The sequence below is a fragment of the Synchiropus splendidus genome, chromosome 5 (genome assembly GCF_027744825.2).
Source record: "Synchiropus splendidus isolate RoL2022-P1 chromosome 5, RoL_Sspl_1.0, whole genome shotgun sequence".
NCBI lineage: Eukaryota > Metazoa > Chordata > Actinopteri > Syngnathiformes > Callionymidae > Synchiropus > Synchiropus splendidus.
The window spans coordinates 5,588,830-5,613,988 of NC_071338.1; the positions used below are offsets into that span (position 1 = coordinate 5,588,830).

Genomic DNA, 25,159 nt, shown 5'->3' on the forward strand with positions numbered 1-25,159 from the left:
ACTCGCTGCAAGTATACCAACTTGCTTTTTGATTGGACAAAGGGCGGTCCAACGATGGGTACGTCATCGTCACGGGCGCCCGCTCCAGTGTGGAGCTCTTTCGCTCTCACGGTTGTAGTTCTCGTACCAAAGGGAAAAGGCCAGTCGGGAGAGTCCCAGGATCCATTTGCGGAAGTTTGGAGCATATTTGCGTTCGGTGGCAGTGTACTGACCCATTTGTCTCTCGGGTAGCGGGTTAAAAGTTGTCACCATGCCGGTTTTTCACACGAAGACAATAGAAAGTATCCTGGAGCCGGTGGCTCAGCAGATATCCCATCTGGTGATCATGCACGAAGAAGGTGAAGTTGACGGCAAGGCTATACCGGACCTGACCGCCCCGGTGGCCGCAGTGCAGGCGGCCGTCAGCAACCTAGTGCGAGTGAGTAACTTTCCCTCCTTTGAAACACATCTGTCGCAGACTTGACAGGGTTCGTCCGAGTTGCAAGCAGCTACCTGAGGTTATTTGATCCAGAGCTACACTTGGTGACTGACTCCAGACAGCAAACTGTCGCTTCCTTCACGCTTTAATGTTCTAATGTTGGTGCGGCTGTACGAACACAGTTAGCCAAGTTTTCCTTAACTGTTGGTGAAGGGCAGTGACGCCCTTGTCAGCTTCAAAATGTGCCCTGCCTCCGCCTGCCCTAGTTTGACGTAGGCACTGCTTCTGTGCGACCCAGGTAGCGCACGCACACTCTCAGGCCCTGCCTTGAAGACTTCAAGTTGAAGTCACCGATTGAACGTTAACAAATCGGAATTCACTCTTCCATTTGGAGTGAACTTCACTGTATTTTTTTGGTCCAGGTCAGTTATCTTAAGTTAACCTAGGCTAACGCAGGATATCTAATCTATCAGAGAGTGTGGCCTCACTGTACTCAAAAAGTAGTAACATACATCCCCTTGTGGACCGGATGACAATGCCTTGATTTCTAATGGCAGGAATTGTACACACGTGGATAAAGCAGCAGTTATTTCACACTGACTTGGCTCAGTATGGAGTTTTGAAAACATTTAGGTCGTATTTAAGTAATAGAATCACTTGCAAGATGCAAATTTATGCCCACGAACTTTTAGGTCTGCTGTCATGACAGATCTGAGGGGTCGCTCCTTTACACACTGTCTGTGTATACAGATGAAATTGATGAAATCTTATTGTTATTATTATTATTATGACTTCTCATTATGACAATGATTAGCTGTTTGATTTTGTTCCTCAATACAAGCTTGCTCCCAGCGACAAATGCGATGAACTCTTAAGTTGTGATAAATGGAGTGAGGAGTTGGATAAGTAAAACAACAATTTCTTTTTTATCCTGTGAAGAAGAAATCTGGTCAGGATGTCTGGTTTCTACTTGCATTTGTACATTTGTCTTCAGTCATCATAGACTGGTAGAAGACAGAAACAGTAGGACGAATTCATTTCTATCTTTGGAACTGGACGTTGTAGTGAGCATATCTGTTTCACTCTCAGTGTGATTTAGTTTTTTCATAAAATTGGTTTGGAAGCAGGATTGCAGCGAGAAGCTCTCAGGTTAAAGTAATGCTAGACCAACTCTGAGTTTGACAAAAAGTACTTTTGTTTTATGTTTGTCAGATTTGTGATGCACTTGATTGTTGCCAGAATCACATCTTTTATTGTACATATTTTCACTTACCTGAGTCACTGAAATATGCCTGAACTTCCTTTCCCCTTCAAATTGATGTTGTGATGTATTAGAATGCGATTGTCAGACCGCATAGGCTGTGATTTGAAAAACAAAAGCAAGACCGCCAAAAAAATTCTGGAAACCTTCTCCACCAGAATTCTTACCTGCCCCACCCCAGGCACTGCACCGTGACACCACCGTCTGATGACTGAGCAGGAGCGATTCAACTGCAGTCAAATATTTATTTGGACAGTCCAACCATGTGTCACATGTTTGCTCTTCATTTGATCACTTTCCTTGTCCATTGTGTCCAGGCTTTTAGCTAGGATTTTTTTTCTCAACTTTAAGCAATCATTCCTTCAAACAATATATATATGGAGCCTCGGCGAAACACCGTGGTGAAAATAGTTGGATATTGGACGGACATCCGCTCCGGTATTGGCGGCAGCGGTGTTAGGTCGCGGACACACTTTCACAGGCAGCGCTAATGCTACGACCTGGCATCAGTTAGGGACCATCAACAAGTTCTAAAGCGGTCAAAGTATTAGTGAATTCTTCAATAAGGCAATGAAAAATTGGACTGACAGTTTGTATAATGATTTTGAGAATAGAATATGACTGAATGATCATTTATTCACATTATGTCTAATATTTCTTCAATGCATCTATGAAAGGTGTCCAGACTGGTCCATAGTTAAAGGCTCAATTAAACCCCTAAATAAAACTGGCAGAACAGTCTGTCAGACACGAGCGGGTTCTACCAGAGGCGTGAAACATTGAACTTCTCATCTCCACACTTGGTTAACTAATATATATAGACATAAATAAATAATGATGTTGGTGGCAAACCCCACTAATAAGTTTTATCATAATCAATTTCAAGAGAGACTGCAGTGTCCAACGATAAAAAATCAATGACTTGGTTTTGCAAATGATTGTTTAACGTTTGGAACTTATCTGCGATTTCCTCCTGTCATCAGTGTTAGACATTTCATCATTCATCTCAGGTATCAAGCACTGCTGGCTCCGTCGTCGTGGTGACGCTTTAGAGTGAACTGTAATTCAAAGTCTGCATGGTATTGAGCTTAAAAAATGTACTGGATCCACTTTGCTTTCCATCGACTGATTCCCCTGGCAGAGCAGTCACTTGTAGTCTATATTAATGCGGAACCCAGTCTAGATGTGGGAAGAGTTGTGTGTCAGAGTTTTGGGGGTGAGGGTGCCCCGCAACACTGTGACTGTGGTGGGGTCATACCTCTTTTTCCATATACTGTAGTGCTTTGTTCTTTTCTCTGATTTTATTTAATTTTAGTTATACAACATGTTGACAAAGCTTGAAGTCCATATTTTACAGTGATTAAAGGATTGCCATGTTACAGTTTAATAAATACAGGGATTGCCTTTGCTGTAGTTAAATATCAGTGTGTTTTCATGAAGAAAACAAAATTCTCCCCCCCAAAAAACATGCTGAATCGCAGTTGCAATATGGTCAAATTACTGTAAATCTCAGTCAGAATAGACTAGATTATGTTAGATTTCCTTTATTGTTAATGCAATAGAGAGATTTTGTTTGCAACAGCAGCATAGTGACATTATGAACATTCAGGACAAATGTTAAACAAGTCGGCTACAACAATACAGTCAACACTGTAAAAACAAAGACATCATTAAAAAAAAACCATAATAAAAAAATTAAATTGACTTCAAAAATGTAATTATTTTTGTCCCAATATCATTCAGCCTATGAGTCCCGCTCTTTAACTGCTGAACTCCGGATTTGAAATCAAACCTGTCGCTGTTTCATGTGTACATACTTTATGATAAACCACATAGGTCTACCTCAAAGCCACAATCCAGCTCTCTGGTTATAGTCGTCTTAGTAGCATGAAACCATGTTTGTTTCAGTTTGATAAACTGAGCTATATAATTGACCCGTTTCATTTTTCCTTCCTTAGTCTGCCTGCACCTGTGGACAAGAGAACAATCTTGCTATTGTTCATTCTTAACTTATCGGGCTACTCTTGCAATATTATTCTTGTAATCCCAGCTTGCCCAACATTCTTTTTTCCCTTCCCATTAAGTAAAATGTTAGTTTCAGGCCATTTCTTCCTTGACAACAAAATTAAGCATCCCTTTTACAATGTTCACCTGCACAAGCCTAATGCCATTATTCCTGAGTCATAGAGACAAAACTGAGGTCCTTTTAAAGCGATTCTGTCAGTAAAAGAGAAGCTTATCAGGAACCACCAAGAGTCAAACATGTCTGGTCTGATGCAGACCCCTTGCTAGCACCCAGCATCTTTTGTGTATCCTGACAGACAATGAACCAGACTTCAATTAACAATGAACGTGAGGAATGTGAAGAATTCCCTGCAGCCCGGTTCTGTGCGTATGTGAACTGAAATGGAACCTTCTGAATAAAATTCATTGATTCATTGATAAAACACCATTATGGATTAATGAATTGTTGGTTTCAAACCATGCTATTGCTATTATTTTTCACTGTATATTTTTATAGATACAAAACTATAAGTTTCAGGAGTCATTGTTCCTTGATATAGTAATTCATCACCTGATTGGATTTGCCTGTCGTGAGAAACCTGGAAAGTTCATGGTGCGTGTGAATTGACGTCTGTCTGAGGTCTGTTGTTGACAGCTGATGTGAAAAAACAAACGCAATCACAGCATATCTGCTGCCTAGTCTGTCAGTGCTCTGGGATCAACGACGTCACGTTGTGATGTCACATTGTGATGTCACATTATTTATGCCGTCTGCTTTATATCAACCACTGCTACAGTAGCTGAGCTGCAAGACATGTTATATGAAGGTGTAATTGATAGAATGCTCTCCCTACTTAATTTCATCACAGCCCAACCTGCCTTGGCTCGCCCTCCAAAAGTTGCCTCCTATCAATGATACCAGCAAACAAAAGAGTAGAACATTGAAACGCCAGTGTCTCTTTTGTCTCGATTTGTTTATGCCAATCAAACACATGCTTCATTTCTGCATGTGTTGTGTTCTTATTTGTTGGTAGAGCATTACAGCGCATCTACTGTACTACATCATTTCAATACTTTTCCAGTGAATCCGTGGGTGGTTTGGACAGCAGAAACAGTTTTGTTTTTTAAAACAGGCGCGAAAAATGTTCGGATTGGAAAATGTGCGACTTTGTGTGGATGTAGTGTTAATTATTTTTCAGGATGGCTTTCTTATAACAATGATGCCACTGCACTGTCTGTCTAGTCTCTTTCTGAACGTCATCACTTCACAACAATAGCAGTGGACTACAGAGTAGTGCTCATTCAGCAGCAGCTGGTCAGCTTGTGGTACATATTGACACAGCATCCCCAGGTACGTTTTCACTACAATGAGCAGCAATCATTGCGAGCAGCACAGACATGCTACGGATACATCTGTTGAAAATCACGCGACAGGCAACCTAAATCAGGTGGCCAAACAGAATGGTTAAATTGGAAATAAGTCCGAGTAACTGCAGTTATTTCTGACAGTATTTCGCACTCCGATTTTGTTCAAAGAGCCAGACTCCTTGTCGAAAGGCCCACATGTGGCTCACGAGCCATAGGTTCCCGACCCCTGCTCTAAATAGTGCAATACTAAGAGAGCATGTGGTCAAAGACAGTGAGGATTTACTAGCTCATGATGACAACTGGCTCACAGCCACTTTAGGTTCATGAGACTGCGTGCAAACATGCCGGAACTGAGTGCAGAGCCACGGCTGGCCATGGAGCCACGCAATGCCCCTTCTGAGCAACCGGGGCTTTCCTGACAGAGCTTGCTGACCGATCTGGATCTATAAACTGATCCATGCCAGCCATGGGTCATTATACATTATCATACATTATCTGCAAGTAACCCAGGGGCATCGACTTTGCATAGAAAGCAGCAGAGTAGGTCAACATTTTATGTTCAACCACCAAACAATTTCCTGCGGGAGTCTTGTGCAATCGGAGTTACCGACTAGACAAACATTGAAACCCTTAATTGTCAGCCTCATGTAAGAGAAAGATGACTTTTTTTGTCCCCATCTGTATTTGAATTCAGAATTGAATATGCAGTGACTTTCTGACATGACATCTCCCACCAGCGGCCGGGGGGGTCATTTCATCCTACCACTCTTCAATACGTTTATTAAAGACAATTATTCACTCTCACTCTCTCATATCTCGTCTCAGGGTCCAGCTGGTCTATTTTTTGATGCATGTGCATTCAAGAGGCTGGCAGAGGGGAACCAATGGTGGACAAACAAGTGACGGCACGGTCGCAACTTCAGGCTTGGCAGCTAGTCATTCTCGCTGTGCTGTGCTGCTGCTTTCCTTCTTCTTGTTGCCATGAAGTGGCATGACAGATTTTTGGAATCTGCTCTAGAGATGATGTCACATCAAGGTCAATTACATGTTTAGCCTTTGTCAGTGTCTCATCTGAAGAACAGCGTGCACAACTGTGTCAGCCCTCATTCTTCTGTGCTGACTACACTGGCCACTTTTATTTTAAGGCCTGTTGTACTTCATTATTTTCGTGGCTTCTTTTTATAGAGGCAGGATAAGGAGAGGAATGTTGGGGATGAAGGGTTCTGGAACCGTTCTTTTCCTGTTTGCCTAAGGCTCACATAAATTTTACGCATGTGCCTGTGTGAAGTTTACACTGCTTCTTTTAGATTGGATCATCAGCTCCTATAGACGCTGTGGAGCTGATTCTAACTTTGGGTCATTTGTAGAGGGATAAAAGCAATCTTTCAATCGGGGGCTAAATGATTGTGATATTTTTTTCAACTCTTAAAGAGACTTCATTGCTCTGATTCACTCATAATGATGCACTTTGGTTAAGTTCCAAATGATGAAACGTTGTTTTGGAGGTGTGCCTCTGTGAACGGGCAAGTCTGCACCTGTGCATTATGTGTTCATCTCCTATGCTATTTCATTCACTGCTGGGGGATGTGATGAGGACATACAGACTGCCTGGTCAGGAAGGCCCCACAGCTGTTTCTCACTGGAAGGAAACCCCTTCCTCTTGTGACAATTGTTACAGACCAGAGAGGGATAAGCCAACACACATGATTACATAATAAAAGTCTAATCCTATCCTTATATATATAACGCAGGAGTTTGTGTATGGAATTAATATTTTCAAAAGTCACATCAAAGCGGAAACATATTCACCAGCATTTCACTCAGCGACTACCGTTTGGCATTAAGTCATTTTAATAGGAAAATTTCAAAGACCGCCTAATTTCCTGTGACTGGGGCAACACTAAGCAAACATTCATCCACAAACATATTAGTTGCTTTCTTTTCATATTTTCATTGGATTTGTCAAAACGATGGGAGTATTTCTGTCTGAAAATGCATGGTAAAAACAGAGTGCATTGAAGTCCTACAGAATCCGTTGTTGCTGAAAAACTTGCCAGGCAATTTCCTCTGCTCAAACCCTAAGTTGGTTTTCTAAACTGTTAAACAAAGGATGTCTTTACAAAGCCTGGCAAACGGCATCTTTTGTGTATTCTTTCTTTTCCCCAAACGTTAGGATCCTGAGGGAACAAACAAAAAATGATACCAAATGGACTATGGATTATGTGAAAGTATGTGGATGTGAAATGGTTGTCATTTGACGATAAATACTGCCTTGTTGGATTAAGGAACATTTAAACAATAGCTTAACTTTGGGGGAAAATTCAGAATATTGTCAATGCCGACCTTGTAGATGACCCACTGCTTTTCTTGTAACACTGTAAGAGCTTCTAAAGCCTCTGAAACATGAGATGGACGGTGGGGATAAATTCTCCCTGCTGGCTGGCCATGTTCAAGCCGTCATTTTGATTTGTGACTTTCATCGCCTTGGACAGCCCTTCCGTTGCTGCTTCCTGACCAAATAATTAAACCCTGTTTGACAACAGAGACTAGACTAACCTTCTCCTCTGTGATGAAACTCCAATCCGTTTCTGTTACACAGCCCTCGTGTGTCCCAGACTATTGATTAGGGGAGGCTGACAAATGCTGCGTCGTCAATTTGCATCGGTGGCTTACATCAAATTTCAGGGATGGTCTTTCAGGAGGTCAGTAGAAGAACAGCCTGTCTATTTTAAGACATTTCCTGGCGGGACAAAGAAAAGCTGTCTCTTGACGCTATGCCGGCACAGGTCTTTGTGGTTGCAGAACTAACCCTGCATTGTGCAAGCAGTGACCAACATGTGTGAGACAGACTCTGAGTTGGCAGCCATGAGGCTCTGAGAGTGGTCTTTCTTCTCCTTGTGGAGTGATGTACCGCTGTCAACAAAGGAAAGTCTGTTTCTGAAGTCATAGCCTCATTATCAAGCTACTTCACAACGCGAAGTGTCTACACAGCGCCGCTCCACTGTTGCCATGAATGGTGTTTGCAACTTATAGGCAGCAAGGAGCTACAGTGGTGTTCAAAAGTTGACATACACTTAACAACATAATGTCATGGCTGTCTTGAGTTTCCAGTTATTTCTATAAATCTGATTTTTCTCTGATAGAATGACTGGAACAGATACTTCTTTGTCACAAAAAACAATCATGAAGTTTTATTCTTTTATGACTTTATTATGGGTAAACTGAAAGTGTGACCAAATCAGCTGGGTCAAAAAATGTACATACAGCAATGCTAATATTTGGTTACATGTTCTTTGGCCATTTTTATTTCAATTAGGCGATTTTGGTAGCCATCCACAAGCTTCTGGCTCCTTCTTCATTGTCCCATTGACTCTCTGTAAAGCACCAGTTCCATTGGCAGCAAAACAGACCCACAGCATAATGAGAGAGGTGACCGGGTCAAGGAGAAAGTTGCATCAGAAGATACTATTTGGACGTCACAGTCACTGAAAACTAGTTGTGATACTACCATTGCCATTCACATAGATACATGCTTTCATCTTCAGTTAACCACCGTTTAGTCCTGTCCAGGATTCCGGGGAGTGCTGAAGCCAATCCTACTGGTAAATATAGAGCAGCAAAAAAATTGCTTTAGAAAAGGACTCCCAGAACCTGTCAGTGATATACTTTAATGGGCACTGTTAAATCAAAGGAGTTAGGTGGCTGGGGAGTGTCCGCCAGTCTCCCTCTCCCAGCTGCTTTGTTTAAGTCAAACTCTGCTGTTCAAGCAGTGTGGCTGCCGAACCCTAACTGCCTGGTGTCAAGTTTGGAAATGGTTTGGAATGAACCGTGAAGTGAGTCATTTCCATGACTATACCACTGCGAAATGTGAAATGTAGAACCCGAGCTGGAAGTGTTGACTGCAGCCATGAAAAATGGAGATATGTTTCTGATGACGAATGAGCTGGTCAACAAGACATCAGCAGGGGTCGCCTGGCGTCACCCTCCTGACATCTACCTCACCACCCCCAGTGCTGTCTGTCTGTCTGTCTGTCTGTCTGTCTGTCTGTCTGTCTGTCTGTCTGTCTGTCTTGTCTGTCTTGTCTGTCTGTCTGTCTGGTTCTTCATTTTTTTTACTTTTTCTATTTGTATTTGTTTCGACATGTGACATATTTGAGCGTTTTTATTCTTGATTTCCAGGTGGGAAAGGAGACGGTGCAAACGACAGAGGACCAGATCATGAAAAGGGACATGCCACCAGCTTTTATTAAGTAAGATGCATCATTTGTTGAAATTGATCCAGAACCCTCACATGTATCTGAAAAAAAATGTGCATCCATCTAGAAGTGTCTGGTGTGCTGACTCCATTTATCTCCGTGTTTTCATGAGTAACGGTTGTGGCAAAGGTCAATGATGGCATGTTAAGTGCCCTGAAACGTAAATACTTTTTCACCCAGGGTGGAGTCTTCTTATCCTAAAAGAGGGGGAAGCCACAGACAGTACAAGTGCGATGAGGCCTCATCGCTGGATCTCTGCTTAAAATCTGCATGGATACACAATACAGTGTTCCATGTTAAAATACCAGTCATGAATGCTCAATTAATCTAATTATTTTCTCACTGCATCAACTTAATAATTCCCTTGTGTCGCCCTACATGAGCAGAAGGAGGGGGAGCGTAGTCTTAGGAGCCCTCCCTTCTAGTCCCCCTCCAAGGTCAGGGATGAAACACATTGGCAGGCACAGGTCGTCAGGCTCAACACATTTGGCGCCTCCAAGTCACATCGTCACCCTGTCGTCATCCATCAGCACATGCACTGGAATGCAGCGCCTACACTAAATATAGTGTCGGTTGGGTCCTGTTAATGTGTGCTGCTTCCTGGTTGTTGCATGCCGAAGGACACTCCTATTCTCCAGACGGACAAAAGCATCAACAACAGAACAGTGTGTCTTGTACACGTGCATGCTCTATCTTAGCGTGGGGAAACTGGTGATTCTAGTGACAAAAGAAGTGAGTCCATTTTCAGCCAAAACGAATGCATGTAATTATTCCTGGCTTGCACTCAAAGTTTCTCTGGATTACATGCATTGTAATGCTCCACTGGCAACTGACTGGAGCGCTTCAGCCAGAACGTGGTTTTTATTTTTAGTTCTGTCTCATTTAATGACAAATGGCAAAGAGACAATAATCAATGTCAAGCTTTACATAAAGGACATGTCTATACTGTATGCCATGTAACTGGACAGCTAGGCCCAGCCCCAGCACAATGGGATTGTTTTTTTATCTAGTCTGCCTTAATCTGTGAATACACACAGAACTTGTTTCCAGTTTCCAAACAAAATTTTCATCATCACTTCTTGCTGAAGACTTCCTGCTGAGGCCCGTTGAGTCTGCTAGTAACTATACTAGACACAAAGATCTTGGGTTGTTGTCACTCATTTTGTATAGTGTCTAGCTGAATAGTAATCTGAGCCCATAACTATCTAGAAATGTAGCTGACTACAAATTCTTTGATATATCGTGGTGACATGAAAACATTTCTAAATAGTTACCTAAGAGAAGTATGACATATGCAGTGTTACACAAACAATGCTCTGCCAATGCTGAAAACATTCAGGTAACAGACCTTTACTGGAACTACTAGGTACCTCCACAAATCATATCACAATTCAGGGTTTCCGCTACATGTAAGCCCTTGCGGCTTAAATGAGAGCTGCCATGCCTTCAGAATAATGACTTCTTTTTTAAAGATGTGATCAAACGTACACGTACATACACTGTCAAAAGTTGCACGTTTGACAGTGTATATGAAAAAACCGACAGGGTGAGGGTTGCTACAGGTTGGAGTGAGATTAACGTATTGTGATTTAAAAAGTAGTGTTTTTATTGTGGGTGGTCCACCCCGCCCCAGTACCACAGTTCCTAAAAATCCTGCCGCAAACCCTACAATTATCAGAATCATCAATTCTATATTAAACACACAAATATATCGAGCTGTGAACACTAACAAAGCAACAACAATTATGACTCTCAATTATTGTCATGACATAACAGCTTAAAAGCAGTAGTAATCATCTTTTTTTAGTTTTTTGAGAAACATTCACAATGTCAGATGACAGACAGAAATCAAGAGTCAAAATGTATCTAAAATGTTCGAAAACCACCCACACACCATAAGCATATTTATTATTTCTCATGCTCTTGTTACTTGTGTTAAAAAAGCTATGCTTGCTTGCTCTGCCATCTACATTCTCCTGACACTTTTAAGTAACATAAATAAAATTTCCTCCTCACCTTCAGGCATTCTGGATATTCTTAATTCATCACAATACGTCTGTTGTCCAGTTTTCCCCTCATCACGCAAACTTGAATGCCGAACTTTTGCATTGATCCACCAATCAGATTACAGAAAAATAATTACATCATCATACACCTACACTCAAGCCTGGTGCGGTGATACAGAACTCAGCTTGGTCAGTTAATGGTGCATACAAGAGTTGTTTCTCTTCCTCAGCTCCTTTTGGTCGGTTCATGGGACCTAATATCGTAAAAAAAAAATGAATGGAAGTCTATGGAAGCCTCATGGGCTGTACCTCAATTTAAATGATAAATAATGATGTTAGTTTTGACTACGTTTGTCGTGTAATTTATGATTCATTTGCCTGCAAAATACACAATTATTTGGACTACAAATCAAATGACGCATATATGAGGTCACGGCAGAATCTGACTGCCGCTAAAAGGTGCTAAACTATCAAAGGTAGAAGATTGTAAACATTAACTGCTGTTCTTAAATACTTACGTGACGCTTAAGAGCTTGTACTCCCCATGGGCTCCCCATAGACTAACTCAGTGACGCACAGAGAGCCGGAGTCATGAATCAAACCCTTCACATTCATACGCTGGAAGCAGTAGAGCTGAGAGAGTGGAGTGGAGAGCCTTTTGGACAAATTTGTGGGACACAAATTAGAATTTAGATGGTGATGTGGGTCATTGCTTATGATATGTTTGGGTCATCTGCAGTGAGGAAAAGGTCTTGGTTGAACACCCTGATGGTGTCACATTACTATTGGTGATACTTAGTGATTTTTGACAAATGCACTGGCTGGAAAGCACTATGCAATGATTGTCGACTTTTGGTCTCTCTAAATATACACATCAGAAAACGACACACTTCTAGCGCTACTGTAACAACACATTCATATACTGAGTCCCTATGTTTTCTTTGATGCTTTATTTTGTTTACAGAGTGGAGAACGCATGCACCAAGCTCGTGCAGGCTGCCTCCATGCTGAAAGCTGATCCTTACTCTGTCCCAGCTCGTGATTACCTCATTGATGGGTCACGGGGTATCCTCTCTGGAACCTCCGACCTGTTATTAACCTTCGATGAGGCAGAGGTATGTATTTGCTCACTCCTTATGTTGGTCATAGTTAGAACAGTGGAGTAGTGGTTTTGTAACATGTTGAAATGAATTTCACAGTGTCTCCAAGCAAACATCATTTTGTTTTATACAACAAAACATTATGTGGGTTACATGAGGAAACATTTCCATTTGGCCTGTTTTTCCCTGACTTTCTGAGTAAGAGTGATTTGGTGTCCAGGTACAAGCCCGGGCCATCCACTTCAACATGGTAAAGTCAGGTTTTGATACACTCCATTTATTCACACAAACGCTCGAAGCTTTACAGGACTTTTATCCATCGTCACAATTTAGTGGCGGATGACCTAATATAAATCAGCAGACACCCCTGCACCCTCAGCATGACTCAACAGTAGTCATCTGGTGTTGTCATGTTTTCCAGTATCGGAACCAATCTGTGATTCATGCAGCCCCCACCAACCAACGTGAAAACGAGTACAATTATGTCTGACATGTTTTGTATCACTGTTATCGTAAAGGTGCGCAAAATAATCAGAGTATGCAAAGGCATCCTGGAGTACCTGTCTGTGGCTGAGGTGGTGAAGACTATGGAGGACTTGATAACCTACACAAAGAGCCTGGGACCAGGTAGGCGCGTTTGAGGATGTTATTTTCTTCACCTTCCTTATTTGCTTCATTTGCAACTGGGACTGACTTTGAGCAGTTTGTTCAGTTGTCTGACACAAAAGTAATACCAATAATAATATCTATTGATGGTAAATTGTAATTTATGTGTTCATTTTCTGTGACTAGGAATGACCAAGATGGCAAAGATGATAGAGGAGCGACAACAGGAGCTCACCCACCAAGAGCATCGGGTGATGCTGGTAAACTCCATGAACACAGTCAAGGAGCTGCTGCCCATCCTCCTATCAGGTCACAACACGCATTCACGATACTGCCTTCCTCTCCGTTCCCCAAATCAAGACTTACCTGGGCATTTTTTTATTTTCAGGTATTAAAATCTTTGTGACAACAAAAACTTCTGGCAGCCACGGTGTTGAGGAGGCCTTGAAAAACCGCAACTTTACATTTGAGAAGTTAAGTGCAGAGATAAATGAGATCATTCGCGTGCTCCAGCTGACATCATGGGATGAGGATGCCTGGCACAACAAGGTAACTTTCCCAACTAGACCCAACTGTAGTCTAGTTTGGTTTGACTTACACACACCTATCCAGGTTTTCCCTCAATAGTTGACAGCTATGTATAATAACTCAGGATACAAACTGTAATCATTAGAAATGACAAAATACCCTACACTGACAAAAGCAGAATAACTGCTCTGATGAGGTATGGAAGTAATGAAATCAATAGTATAATCACTATGATAATGTTCATCATTTGTTTTGCGACGTCCGATGGTGTGTCACTATTCATGAAATTCATTCCTGTTCTGTCTTCTTCTTTATGCAGTTTCATAACACTTACTGTACATCTTCAGCTGAACTCCACTTTCATTATTGTTGCTTTTTAAAGTCAAGTGACTGACTTCCTTAAACAAAACCAACATGTAAAATCCTTGCAGGTCGAAAAATACGTGTCAAATATTGTGTCTGAATTCAGGGTCAGATACAAGGATTTGCTAGAATTTTGTTAAAATATTCATACATTCATAATTCAAAGTCATGCATTACAAGTATGAAAACACAAGTCCCTGATTATTTAAAACGTGCCATTTTAAGGTGATGAAATAGAATGTTTTCCGTGGCAGACAAATATTGATGTAAACCATTATAGTGTGTTATGTTCTGTCAAAGTTCTTTCATATCTGTGTTTCCCTTATGGAATCAGATTAGACTTCTGTTGTGTGTGTTCTCTCCTCTGCATGCCCTCTCCCTTTAAAATGCACCTCTGTTCCATCAGTAGCTCCAATGAAACCTTGGTATTTATATGGTTCTTTCTTTCTTTTCACTGTTTGTTTCTCCTTCACCCTTTTGTAGAAGGTAAGCTTCAGCCTCTCTGGTGGTGCAGCAGCATGTTTGAGGCGTGTGTCCGTGCTGTTCAGTGCAGTGTGGTGCTGTTGTGTGCTTGCCATTTCAAGCCAAGCCATTACTACAAAAATGAAAAGACTTTTTGTGATATCCGGTTGATCAGAATTTTGCCGGTCATATATTAATCAAGTGTTTTGAGTGAATATCTTTCTTCCCATCCAGCATGTCGCATGATGAAAATCATCTACTGTACTATTCCTTTGCAAGAACTGAGTTTCACGAACGAGTACTGGAGCCCACTTTTACCCAGTGTCCTCATAACATAGTCATGGACCTTTGTCCACATTGTTCAGTAAGCCTTAAAAGAGAACTGCAGTGGGTAGTGTGTATTGATGTCCTTGTATGGTCGCCTCCATTTAGAGCTAGTATGATTGCTGCTGTACATGTGTGATAGACTGCCGTACAGTGCACAAATGTAGTCAGGATGCACACTTTTGTCATTAATCTTTACCCATACACACATAGCAGGAAGAGATAAAGCAAGTGGGGATGACTCTGCTCTCTCTCACAGTGACTTGACCTTCTTCCACTTTTAAATAGGTCTTTACTTCGCCGTCTCAGTTTCATTTCTCACTACAGTTTCTGACCCACCCTCACATTCACCCCTGAAAACCAAAAATTCATCATAAATTGCAAACCATTTTCCTTGTGTGCAGTATCCAACCAGGTTTCTGCTTCCTGCAGCTCTCGCAGTTTGTCTTAAAAACATAAATAAACTGATGTGTAACTAAAGAGATTTTGTTGAATGAGGCTTTTACCACATTTAAATTTTGTGAATTCTGTGTCATGTTTAGCTTTGAACACATAACATCCCAATATCCCCTCGTGACAACAATACATTCTAGAAAACAGGAAAGCAATATGTGGTGGGGAAGTCATAATAAAAATGTCTTCATTGACTCACCAAGCAGACAATCATGTTTGCACCACTGTTTACTGTCACTCCAGCAGCTGCACAAGTTTGAACAGTGAACAGCCCACGCAGCTCTGGTGTCATTGTCTCAAGCATGTTCCTGTTTCTTGTCCAGCTCTGCTCACTCAATAACCCCCAGTGACTCAAACAAGCATGCTCTTTGTTCTCTTTTATTTTAGCAACTATGAGTGCTAACTGGGCCACTTTACACTTTTTTTTCTTAATAATGCCTTGTTCTTTTGATTTCTGAATGCCCCAGTTTGTTTCAGAAAGGAGTATAGAACTTTCCCTGAATTTCTGTTGTGATATCTTGCTCCCCCATTGGCTACCCGCTTCATGTCCTGTAGTTTGGCAATGATCGGCCTTATTGTCGGGTTGACTGTTGTCTTTCTCTGTCCTGAAATGTAATAGTTTTTTTCCTTGTATATATCTACATTCATGTGGTTCGTGTGCTCCATGATTGGTTTGTTTATTCTCAACACTGTTCAACTCAATATCGACTGAATTAAGTGATGTCGTTCAGTCATACCTCACATAGTTAAAGCTATACACTTTGATGCTGTTTTGGAGCATCTCTAATTGTTTTATAAATGTATTCATATTTTCTTTGTTAAAACACAAAGGACACTGAAGCAATGAAGAGGGCTCTCGGGCTGATCGACTCGAAGATGGCCCAGGCTAAAAACTGGCTTCGGGATCCAAATGCACCGCCAGGTAAAAATAGCATAGTTATGTCCTTCTCTGTTGACCTTCAACCCCCCTACCTTGTTATTCATGCTGCTGACTGTGGTGTTTCTCTCAAGGAGATGCCGGTGAGCAGGCCATCCGACAGATCCTGGATGAGGCAGGAAAAGTGGGGGAATTGTGTGCTGGAAAAGAACGCAGGGATATTCTGGGCACAGCCAAGACCCTGGGACAGATGACAGATCAGGTGTCCGACATGAGGGCCAGGTACGGGTTAGCTTTTTGTTATATGAACGTTCCCTTTTTATACTTCCTTTTACCCAATCTGTGCTTACAGAGCACTTCCAGTTAAATGCACAAGTTTTGTTTTTTTAACGTTCCCCTTAATACATTGACTGCGTGATGACACATTGTGTGACTTATGTGACTTATGCTGCCTCGAGTGCAATGGTGAATATGAAAATGAACACCGTCTGGTTTTTTTTCCCTTTTTTACAAAACTTATTGGTGACTCAAAACGTTAGATCATCAACATCCCATTTATGTTGTGAAAATATGGAACAAAACCACCATCTACTTTTGATTGATTCTGGCCATCTATCTTTATTTATCTCTCCTTTTCTCTCCTGCATTTTATGTACTTCATATATGTGTTAGATATATGGTTTGTGTTGCTGCTGCTCCTCAGAGCTCTCGCGTCAGATTTTGCAGTGAAAACAACTCTGGTTGCCTTATAAGTGCCAAGACACACCTATTTAATCCATATTATAAATATTGTGAAGTTAGAAGAAGTCACCTGCACGTGAATGCTTATTTTTGTGGGTTTGGAGTGCTGCATGTGGAGGTCAGCGGGCATGTTCAGGGATGAGGGATGTTTAAATCGCTGATATCAAACCTGGTCGTCAACTAGAGTCTCGCAAGACTAAAAGCAGCTTGTTCATTTGCAACATCTTCTTGCTGCATCTTCAACTTGTGTTTTATTTCATCCATGTGTTGGTTTTGTTCACTCAGAGGTCAGGGGGCATCCCCAGCAGCCATGCAGTGGGCCCAGCAGATTTCCCAAGGGCTGGACGTCCTCACAGGGAAGGTGGAAAATGCTGCTCGTAAGCTGGAGGCCATGACCAACTCCAAGCAGGCTATTTCCAAAAGAATTGATGCTGCACAGGTGAGCCATCCATTCTCAGTGGAAACTATTTCAGGTCCATTTGGAGGCTGGTTAGTGATTCAAAACATATGGAAGGAGTCACATATGCCAGCCAGCTTGGGCATCGTAACAGTTAATTTATCTGAACAAGCTAAGTAGTAAATTAAGATTATAAGCGTCCTATGTTACGCTCTTTTTGGGATTTTGAATTCCTATTAGATCCCTGAGGAGCTTCCTGTATAGGAGAAATTGATTGTTCCCGCTGGCCTTATGGTCTATATAAGTTTTTAATTTCTATAATAACTTGTGTGTTTTCCGCTGAACTGAGATGTCCACTTGGTCCACTTCTCAGTTGACTTCATCTCTGCTGGTTTTGTTTTAAAAATGCCATATATTCAGTACATGCTCAGTAGTACTTATTCCGGTCCTCTCTTGCTCGTGCAGTGTTGAGATTTCATAGTCAAGTCATTTACTTATTACAGTTTGGGAGAAATTGGGAAAATACATATACATGAATGCTTTTTGACTGTTTTGTTTCTGGGAGCTGTAGAACTGGCTTGCTGATCCAAACGGTGCTCCGGAGGGAGAAGAGAACATCAAGGCTCTTCTTATTGAAGCCAGAAAGATTGCCGACCTGTGTGAGGACCCGAAAGAAAGAGAAGACATCCTGCGCTCTATTGGAGAGATTGCAGCCATGACTGCCAAGCTATCTGATCTCAGAAGACAGTAAGTCCCATCATAGTGGATGACTACATGTGGATATTAGCTCAGATTCTCTTCTCTTTTCCAGTACATGGCTTGATTCCTAGACTTGATCATTCTCTGCCAAAAATGGCAGCGTTTTTGAGCCGTCCTTTCACCGTTGCTATGGGGATTCACTTGAATCGACTCGTTGTATTCCAGGCAGGAGGCTGGATTACCAAATATTCATTTGTTTTTGAATTCCACTTAGAATTTAGAAACTTAGAATTCCTAAAAGTCATTTTTTCATGCGGAAAGTAGCAGCACGTAGCAGCACGTACCCTCACAGCCACCTCCAATATGGTCGCCTCCAGCAGGCGAAAACTATACCATGATGAAGATTCTGTTTTACATCTGAGGATTTCATTGTGCTGCTTTTTATTATTTTTTTTAATCAAACATTAAAAAGTGATATATAACACTGTTTTACACAGGGTGTCCAGGAATTTTCTCCCACTTAAATATACTGTATTTCGAAGGTGACTGATGAGGTGTCTGGATTGGTTTTTAATCACATTGCACATGAGGATGGAAGGTTACACAGGAAGTCAGGAAATCACTGTTGCTATTGTGTTCAAACCATCCATTGGACTGAAGTGCTCTAACTTTAATTCATAATTTTATAACTGAGTCCTCCTTGGTGATGTATCTTTACACTTGTTTTTGTAATCAATGGGGTTGAATATAAAGAGACTATATGGAAACCTGGCTGGTACTGCAGTCAAGAAATTACTCCTCAGCATTTTAAGCAATTGTGAGTAATTGTGCTTTGAATAGTCTTTTGCAAAATACCGCAAGTCAGTTGTTAAGGCGTCAATATTCCACTTAACAGTACCAGTACCTTTTAAAAATAGGAGTCTCACGGAATGAGATCACACTCCAAACTGGGTTAACCTCCTTTTTTTCTGGCCCAATATTCGTATTTGTAGTTGAAGGACACTTTCTTGTCAGGTGTCATGGCACTGGTCATATACAGTAGGTGGTGTGTTGGACCACTGCGGTAATGTTAATAATGTTGACATAGTGTAGTTGCAACAGTGCTATTTTACAAACATTTCCGTGCTTCCTTTCAGGGGTAAAGGTGACACACCTGAGGCCCGGGCTCTAGCCAAACAGATTGCTACCGCTCTGCAGAATCTGCAGTCCAAGACCAACAAAGCAGTGGCCAACAGCAGACCTGCGAAGGCCGCTGTTCACTTGGAAGGGAAGATTGAGCAGGCACAGCGCTGGATTGATAATCCGACTGTGGATGACAATGGAGTAGGTGAGTTTGACCCAGAGCCCTCCCCATCTTCTTGGACCATCGCTGCAAGTTTGCCATCTTGACAATGAACTGTGTCTTCCATGTTCCAGTCCTGTAATGTCATTTGAATTGGTGTCTCTTGTCACCCCAGGGCAGGCAGCTATCCGTGGGCTGGTCGCTGAGGGCCGTCGGCTCGCCAATGCTGCGCCCGGCCTGTACAGGCAGGAGTTGCTGGGGAAATGTGAGCAGGTGGAGCAGCTTATGGCTCAGCTGGCTGACCTGGCCGCCCGGGGTGAAGGGGACTCCCCGCAGGCACGCGCTGTGGCTCACCAGCTCCAGGAGGCGTTGAAGGTAAGACGCTCACTGCTGTTCATTGGACTCCAGCGCCCTCTGCTGGTTTTCAGATGTTAACGTTGCAAGGAAACCGTTGTGATGAATTTAAGGATAGCTCATGACGAGAAGTTTTGACTCTTTAGCTTGGTTTGGACACGTGGACAGGAGAGACAGGGAACATAAGAGCAAGGTTAGGTGTGGATATGAAGATGAAGACATGGATTTCATTAAGATGAACATGAACAGGAGAGGTGTGACTAGTGAGGATGATCAGCAGCCACTGACAGGAAATGGCACAAGGCAATGTAGAAAAAGACTGTTTGTAGACTGTAATCATGTAAGTTAGTTAAGTTTAAGTTAAGTATTATTGTAATACTGTTTGTCTAACAGAAATATTTGATAGTGCTGAACTGACTGTGTTGAAACACCTGTGCGTGCTCCACATAGGACCTTAAAGGAAAAATGCAAGAAGCAATGACTCAGGAAGTTTCTGACATCTTCAGTGACACCACTACCCCGATCAAGTTACTGGCCGTGGCTGCCACTGCACCCCTGGACACACCCAACAGGGATGAGGTTAGTCATTCGATGATATCAGGGTGCAGTGTGTGGATGTTGTATTCTTTAGTGTTGTGGTTGATCATGCCCAGGTGTTTGATGAAAGAGCCACAAACTTTGAGAATCATGCCAACAAGTTGGGCACCACAGCCGAAAAAGCAGCTGCTGTTGGGACGGCCAACAAGAGCACGGTGGAGGGAATCCAGGCGGCGGTCAAGTCCACAAGAGATTTAACTCCTCAAGTATGTTTACTGTTGATTTTTTTACTTCCACACCCCCCTTTTCATGCTTCACTGTGTAAATATAGGAAGTCTAATCTAATCTAAATACCCCCACTTTTCCGTCTTTTATTGGCGAAATAGAATTAAAAAAAAAAGCCAGTTTAAGTTGTCATCATGTCACCACATGGTCAGTAGACACTATACCCATACGATCTGTATATAAGTGGAGATAGCGTGGTCTTTCTTCTGACGTAATATATTGCATCAAATGAAATAACTCAAAACTGGTACACTTTCAAGATTTCTAAACCTACTGCGTGGTTCTAGTTATTCTACATTGGGGTACCCCAATGTACACCCCCACCCCCTACAAACTGATCCCACTTGTCGATACTGACGTCTTGTCCGGGCCACCGACTGTCCTACTTTTGATATCATTCCATTCATCTCAGTCCAGAAATGTGCAAATGATTCATTGATATAAGATCCCTGCCCAGGCAACCACTAAATTCTTCTTGCATGAACTGTGTTGAGGTGTTCTGAACCATGCATGGTGTGACATAATCAACATGCTCCATATTACAACATACTTTGCAGGCCAAATTTTTTCATCCGAATCAAACATTCAACTCTTTTTTCGTTGTTTGGCCGGGTTGCGACTTATCCTCTGGAGCGACTTGTACTCCGGAAAATAAGGTGTATACACCAATAACTCTTGAATTGTTGATACATTGAGACACAGTTGATGCAACTTTTGGAGATCAGTTGGATTTCATTGTTGTCATGAAATGAAACAAATGTATTTGGGGGTTGGGCAGTAGATGTGAAGGTCAAGGAAAAGACAGTTCTTCAATGCTTGGTATTTGCCATATTAGCAGTTTAATTTTTGACTTGTACAGGTCGTTTCTGCTGCTCGTATTCTTCTAAGAAACCCGGGCAACCAAGCGGCTTATGAACATTTTGAGACCATGAAAAATCAGTGGATTGACAATGTTGAGAAGATGACAGGTGAGGCATCAGAACTTTTCCTTAACTCTCCAGTAAAAAGTGAATGTAACCACTGTCTGCCAACAGGTTTGGTGGACGAGGCAATAGACACAAGGTCTCTGCTGGACGCCTCTGAGGAGGCTATTAAGAAGGACCTGGAGAAGTGCCGTGTGGCGATGACCATGCCCAAACCCCAGCCTCAGATGCTAGTTGCTGGGGCAACCAGCATTGCCCGCAGAGCAAACCGCATCCTCCTCGTGGCAAAGCGTGAGGTGGAAAACTCTGAGGACCCTAAGTTCAGGGAAATGGTGAAGGCTGCGTCTGATGAACTGAGCCATACTATCTCTGCCATGGTCATGGATGCTAAGGCTGTGGCTGGAAACATCCATGATCCAAGTACGTTGTTGTAGGAATATTTAAAGTTTAAATCATTAGCTGACTGTGACTGCGATCTGATTTAAGTGTTTGCTATTGCTCTGCAGATCTCAAGAAGAACTTTCTGGACTCTGGTAATAGAATTCTAGGTGCTGTGGCAAAGGTCCGCGAGGCCTTCCAGCCTCAGGAACCCGACTTCCCTCCACCACCGCCACCAGCGCTAGATCAACTGAATGTTCGTATTTTTCATAACTTTTCAGTGTTCTGTGACCCGTTTTTTTGTCTGAGTTGTTATGGAGTGTTAAATCTTCAAAGGGCATCCTGTTCTTCACGATAAAGTAATGCAAGCATACACAACAATAACAAATAGACTAAAAGATTTCTATTTACTTTCTTTTGCCATCCTCCACATTGTACTTTACAGATCATCATCTGTTTAAATACCAATGTAATAATTTTGCAGTATTTTTAAGGTTGTATCAAAATATCTTTCTCATGCTTCTTCCTATAGATCCCTGTTATTTCTGACTTTGTTAACTTAGTTTAAGTCGTTTTTTCAGTCGTGTGCTAGAAACTTTTTTGTCTTTGGAAATGTGTTGGAAACAATATGTTATAGATGAAGCTAAAAGAAATTTTGTGGAAAATGTAAAAAAAAAAGAAAGTCTTACGAGCATTATATTGGCATTGATCCAAAATTGACAAAAGTGTATTTTAAATCTGCTACATTGGCCTGAATCATGTGAGTCAAAACATGATACTAATCCTTGATCCAAAGTACATCATGGACAGTTAGATTAGAGTTGGAGTACAGAAATATTTGCAATTCAGGAACAACCTTGTATCTTTAGTGACTCGAGCTTTTATGAAGGAGCATGAATAATGGAGTACTTTTAGACTTATTGGAGGCAGGCTGTTTTTTATGTTCATGAAACATACAATTGATTTATTACTCAAATCATAAGTAGATATGAGGCGAAGGATCGGAGAAGCAAGAGTGAAATAGACTTGGGTCAGTGATATTGTTTTGCAAATGTCGATTTCTAAAAACAAAGAAAAAAAAACATGGACATTTTAATTGAATATATTGACTCATGTATGGAAAAATCTATTTTATTCCCCCAGCTCAACGATGAACCTGCACCACCCAAGCCGCCACTTCCAGAGGGTGAGGTTCCTCCACCCAGACCTCCGCCTCCAGAGGAAAAGGATGAGGAGTTCCCGGAGCAGAAGGCTGGAGACGTAGTGAACGAGCCCATGATGGTGGCTGCCCGGCAGTTGCACGATGAAGCTCGCAAGTGGTCCAGCAAAGTAAGAGAACCTGGTGGCAAACAAACATGGTGCAGCATTTGACGTTGTTCTCTGTAGGGAAATGACATCATTGGTGCTGCCAAGCGTATGGCCCTGCTCATGGCTGAAATGTCCCGTCTGGTGCGAGGTGGTAGTGGCAATAAGCGTGCCCTCATCCAGTGTGCCAAAGACATCGCCAAGGCTTCTGATGAGGTCACACGTCTGGCCAAGGAAGTGGCCAAGCAATGTACCGACAAGCGTATCCGGACCAACCTGCTCCAGGTCAGTGAGTGTTGTGGGATTTTATGAGCCCCTCCGGTAGTGTGTTGGCATTGGTGGTTAAACGGTCTATCTAGCCAATATGGTTCATGGTGTTTTAGTCATTAGCCTGCTCGGTCGATTCAACACCATCATGCTAGAAATGAGGTCAGTTCAACGTTTTCTTTTTCTCGGAATTAAGCACATGAGTGGTTTCATTTACACTTTTCACGATTTGTGTTATTTGCCTTTCCCTATAGAGATGTTGAAATGTAACAGAACAAATTGCGACCCAAGTGTATAATATTTTGTCATGCAGGTGTGTGAACGCATCCCCACCATCAGCACTCAGCTGAAGATCCTGTCTACCGTCAAGGCCACCATGTTGGGTCGAACAAACATCAGTGAGGAAGAGTCGGAGCAGGTGGGAAGATCTTTGGTGAACTGAAGAGCTTGGTTGTGCCCTAGTATATTTGATTGTCCTGTTTGCTTCTGGCAGGCCACAGAGATGTTGGTCCACAATGCTCAGAACCTGATGCAGTCTGTGAAGGAGACTGTCCGGGAGGCTGAGGCTGCCTCTATCAAGATCCGCACAGACGCTGGTTTCACCCTCCACTGGGTCCGAAAGACCCCCTGGTATCAGTAAAGAGACACCCAGAGTGTCTTTTGCCGTTGCGCTCCAGTGGTCCACCAGGGCGTGGAATGGACTGAAGTGTTAAAATCAAGGGTCCTTGACTTGACACTGGCCAGGTTTCTCTTCTAGTCTGTTGAATTTGCTGGTCTACAAAGGGACCCTGAGTGCAAGTTGTGGCTTAGTTTTTTTTTTTTTTTTAATCAGATTCTTTTGTTTTGAAATTAGATTATACATGAAGCCTTGATATATTACACTCATTATAACACTTGTCATTTTTATATATTGTAATGATGTTGAAAAAAGCACAGCAACTTGGCTTCACTCTTCTGGAATGTTTCTGCTACGTCATTCAACTATTATATTTCCCAGTGGAAGCAGACTGTTTCTGTTCCACTCAGTTCTGCCAAAGACTTCCTAGCCCCTTTTGCCCTTCTTCTGTTCCTCTTGTGCCTGTTCCTGTTCTCTGGCAGCAGCTGAACTGCTCTTCAGGTGTCATCCTCTTTGGCTTCACAGTTGCGTTGAGATTACAGTGATTTACCTAATATTCTGTTCATGTCGAACAGCTGTTCCACCTTAATCCATATGCATCAGACAAATGGACATCACTTTAATAAAGGACTACAGACACTTAACATAAGGGTTATGGTAAACCAATGTGCCTTGCATAACAAACCCATTGGCAATTGATATTTATATTTTCTGCTTTGTATGGTGTTTCTTTTTCAATTGCACAAGGTAGCCAGTGTTTATAATGTAAGAACACGTTGTCGTATTTTGCTCTTTTATAATAGTTTTACAGTCAGAGCTCTAAGCAACACAGAGTTATCAAAGAAACAAGTCAGAACCATGAAGAAGAAAACATGCCGCTGTTCAGGTGGCCCTGAGTCATTGTTGTTATTTTGTAATAAAGCTTTTTATAGCACTTTGTCTTTGCCTTCATTACTGCTGCTGATAATATTTTGATGCTGAGGAGCATGGTGGGTTAATAGGTCTGAGTCATCAGTGGGCTTGTTTTTCTTCTCGCTCATGTGGGGAACATTCAAACTCCATGTAGAAAGGTGGTCCCACAGAGAAGTTCATTACAAAAATGAGTCAATGATAACCTTTGTTTAATTAAGTGTGGCAGTACGCAGACGTGAGGGCATTCAGAGAGAAGACTCCTCTTAAAATACAATAATGGTAGTGCTACATTGTTGCCAAAGTAGTTCCATGTCTGATGGACAACCTGTGGTTTCCATTCAGCTTCATGAATAGAGAAATACCTCTCAAAAGAACAGTGAAGGCAACAGGCAGGACTATAAGCAAATTCAGCTTTCCATAACAGAAAGCGCTGAATC

The 25,159-nt window shown here is 42.0% G+C and overlaps 1 protein-coding gene across 1 annotated transcript; it reads left to right on the plus strand.

The window, feature by feature from the left end:
• The first annotated feature begins 69 nt into the window (after window positions 1-69).
• On the plus strand, window positions 70-24,018 carry LOC128758515 (vinculin). The gene is made up of 21 exons (XM_053864530.1): window positions 70-418; window positions 9,231-9,301; window positions 12,278-12,428; window positions 12,932-13,040; window positions 13,206-13,328; window positions 13,408-13,568; window positions 15,981-16,071; window positions 16,161-16,308; window positions 17,053-17,206; window positions 17,736-17,911; window positions 19,000-19,190; window positions 19,321-19,520; window positions 19,950-20,078; window positions 20,153-20,302; window positions 21,181-21,289; window positions 21,356-21,664; window positions 21,751-21,878; window positions 22,766-22,951; window positions 23,009-23,212; window positions 23,508-23,612; window positions 23,688-24,018. The coding sequence occupies exons 1-21, from the start codon at window positions 251-253 to the stop codon at window positions 23,832-23,834; spliced, it is 3,210 nt and encodes a 1,069-aa protein (XP_053720505.1). The 5' UTR covers window positions 70-250; the 3' UTR covers window positions 23,835-24,018.
• Window positions 24,019-25,159: the final 1,141 nt, after the last annotated feature.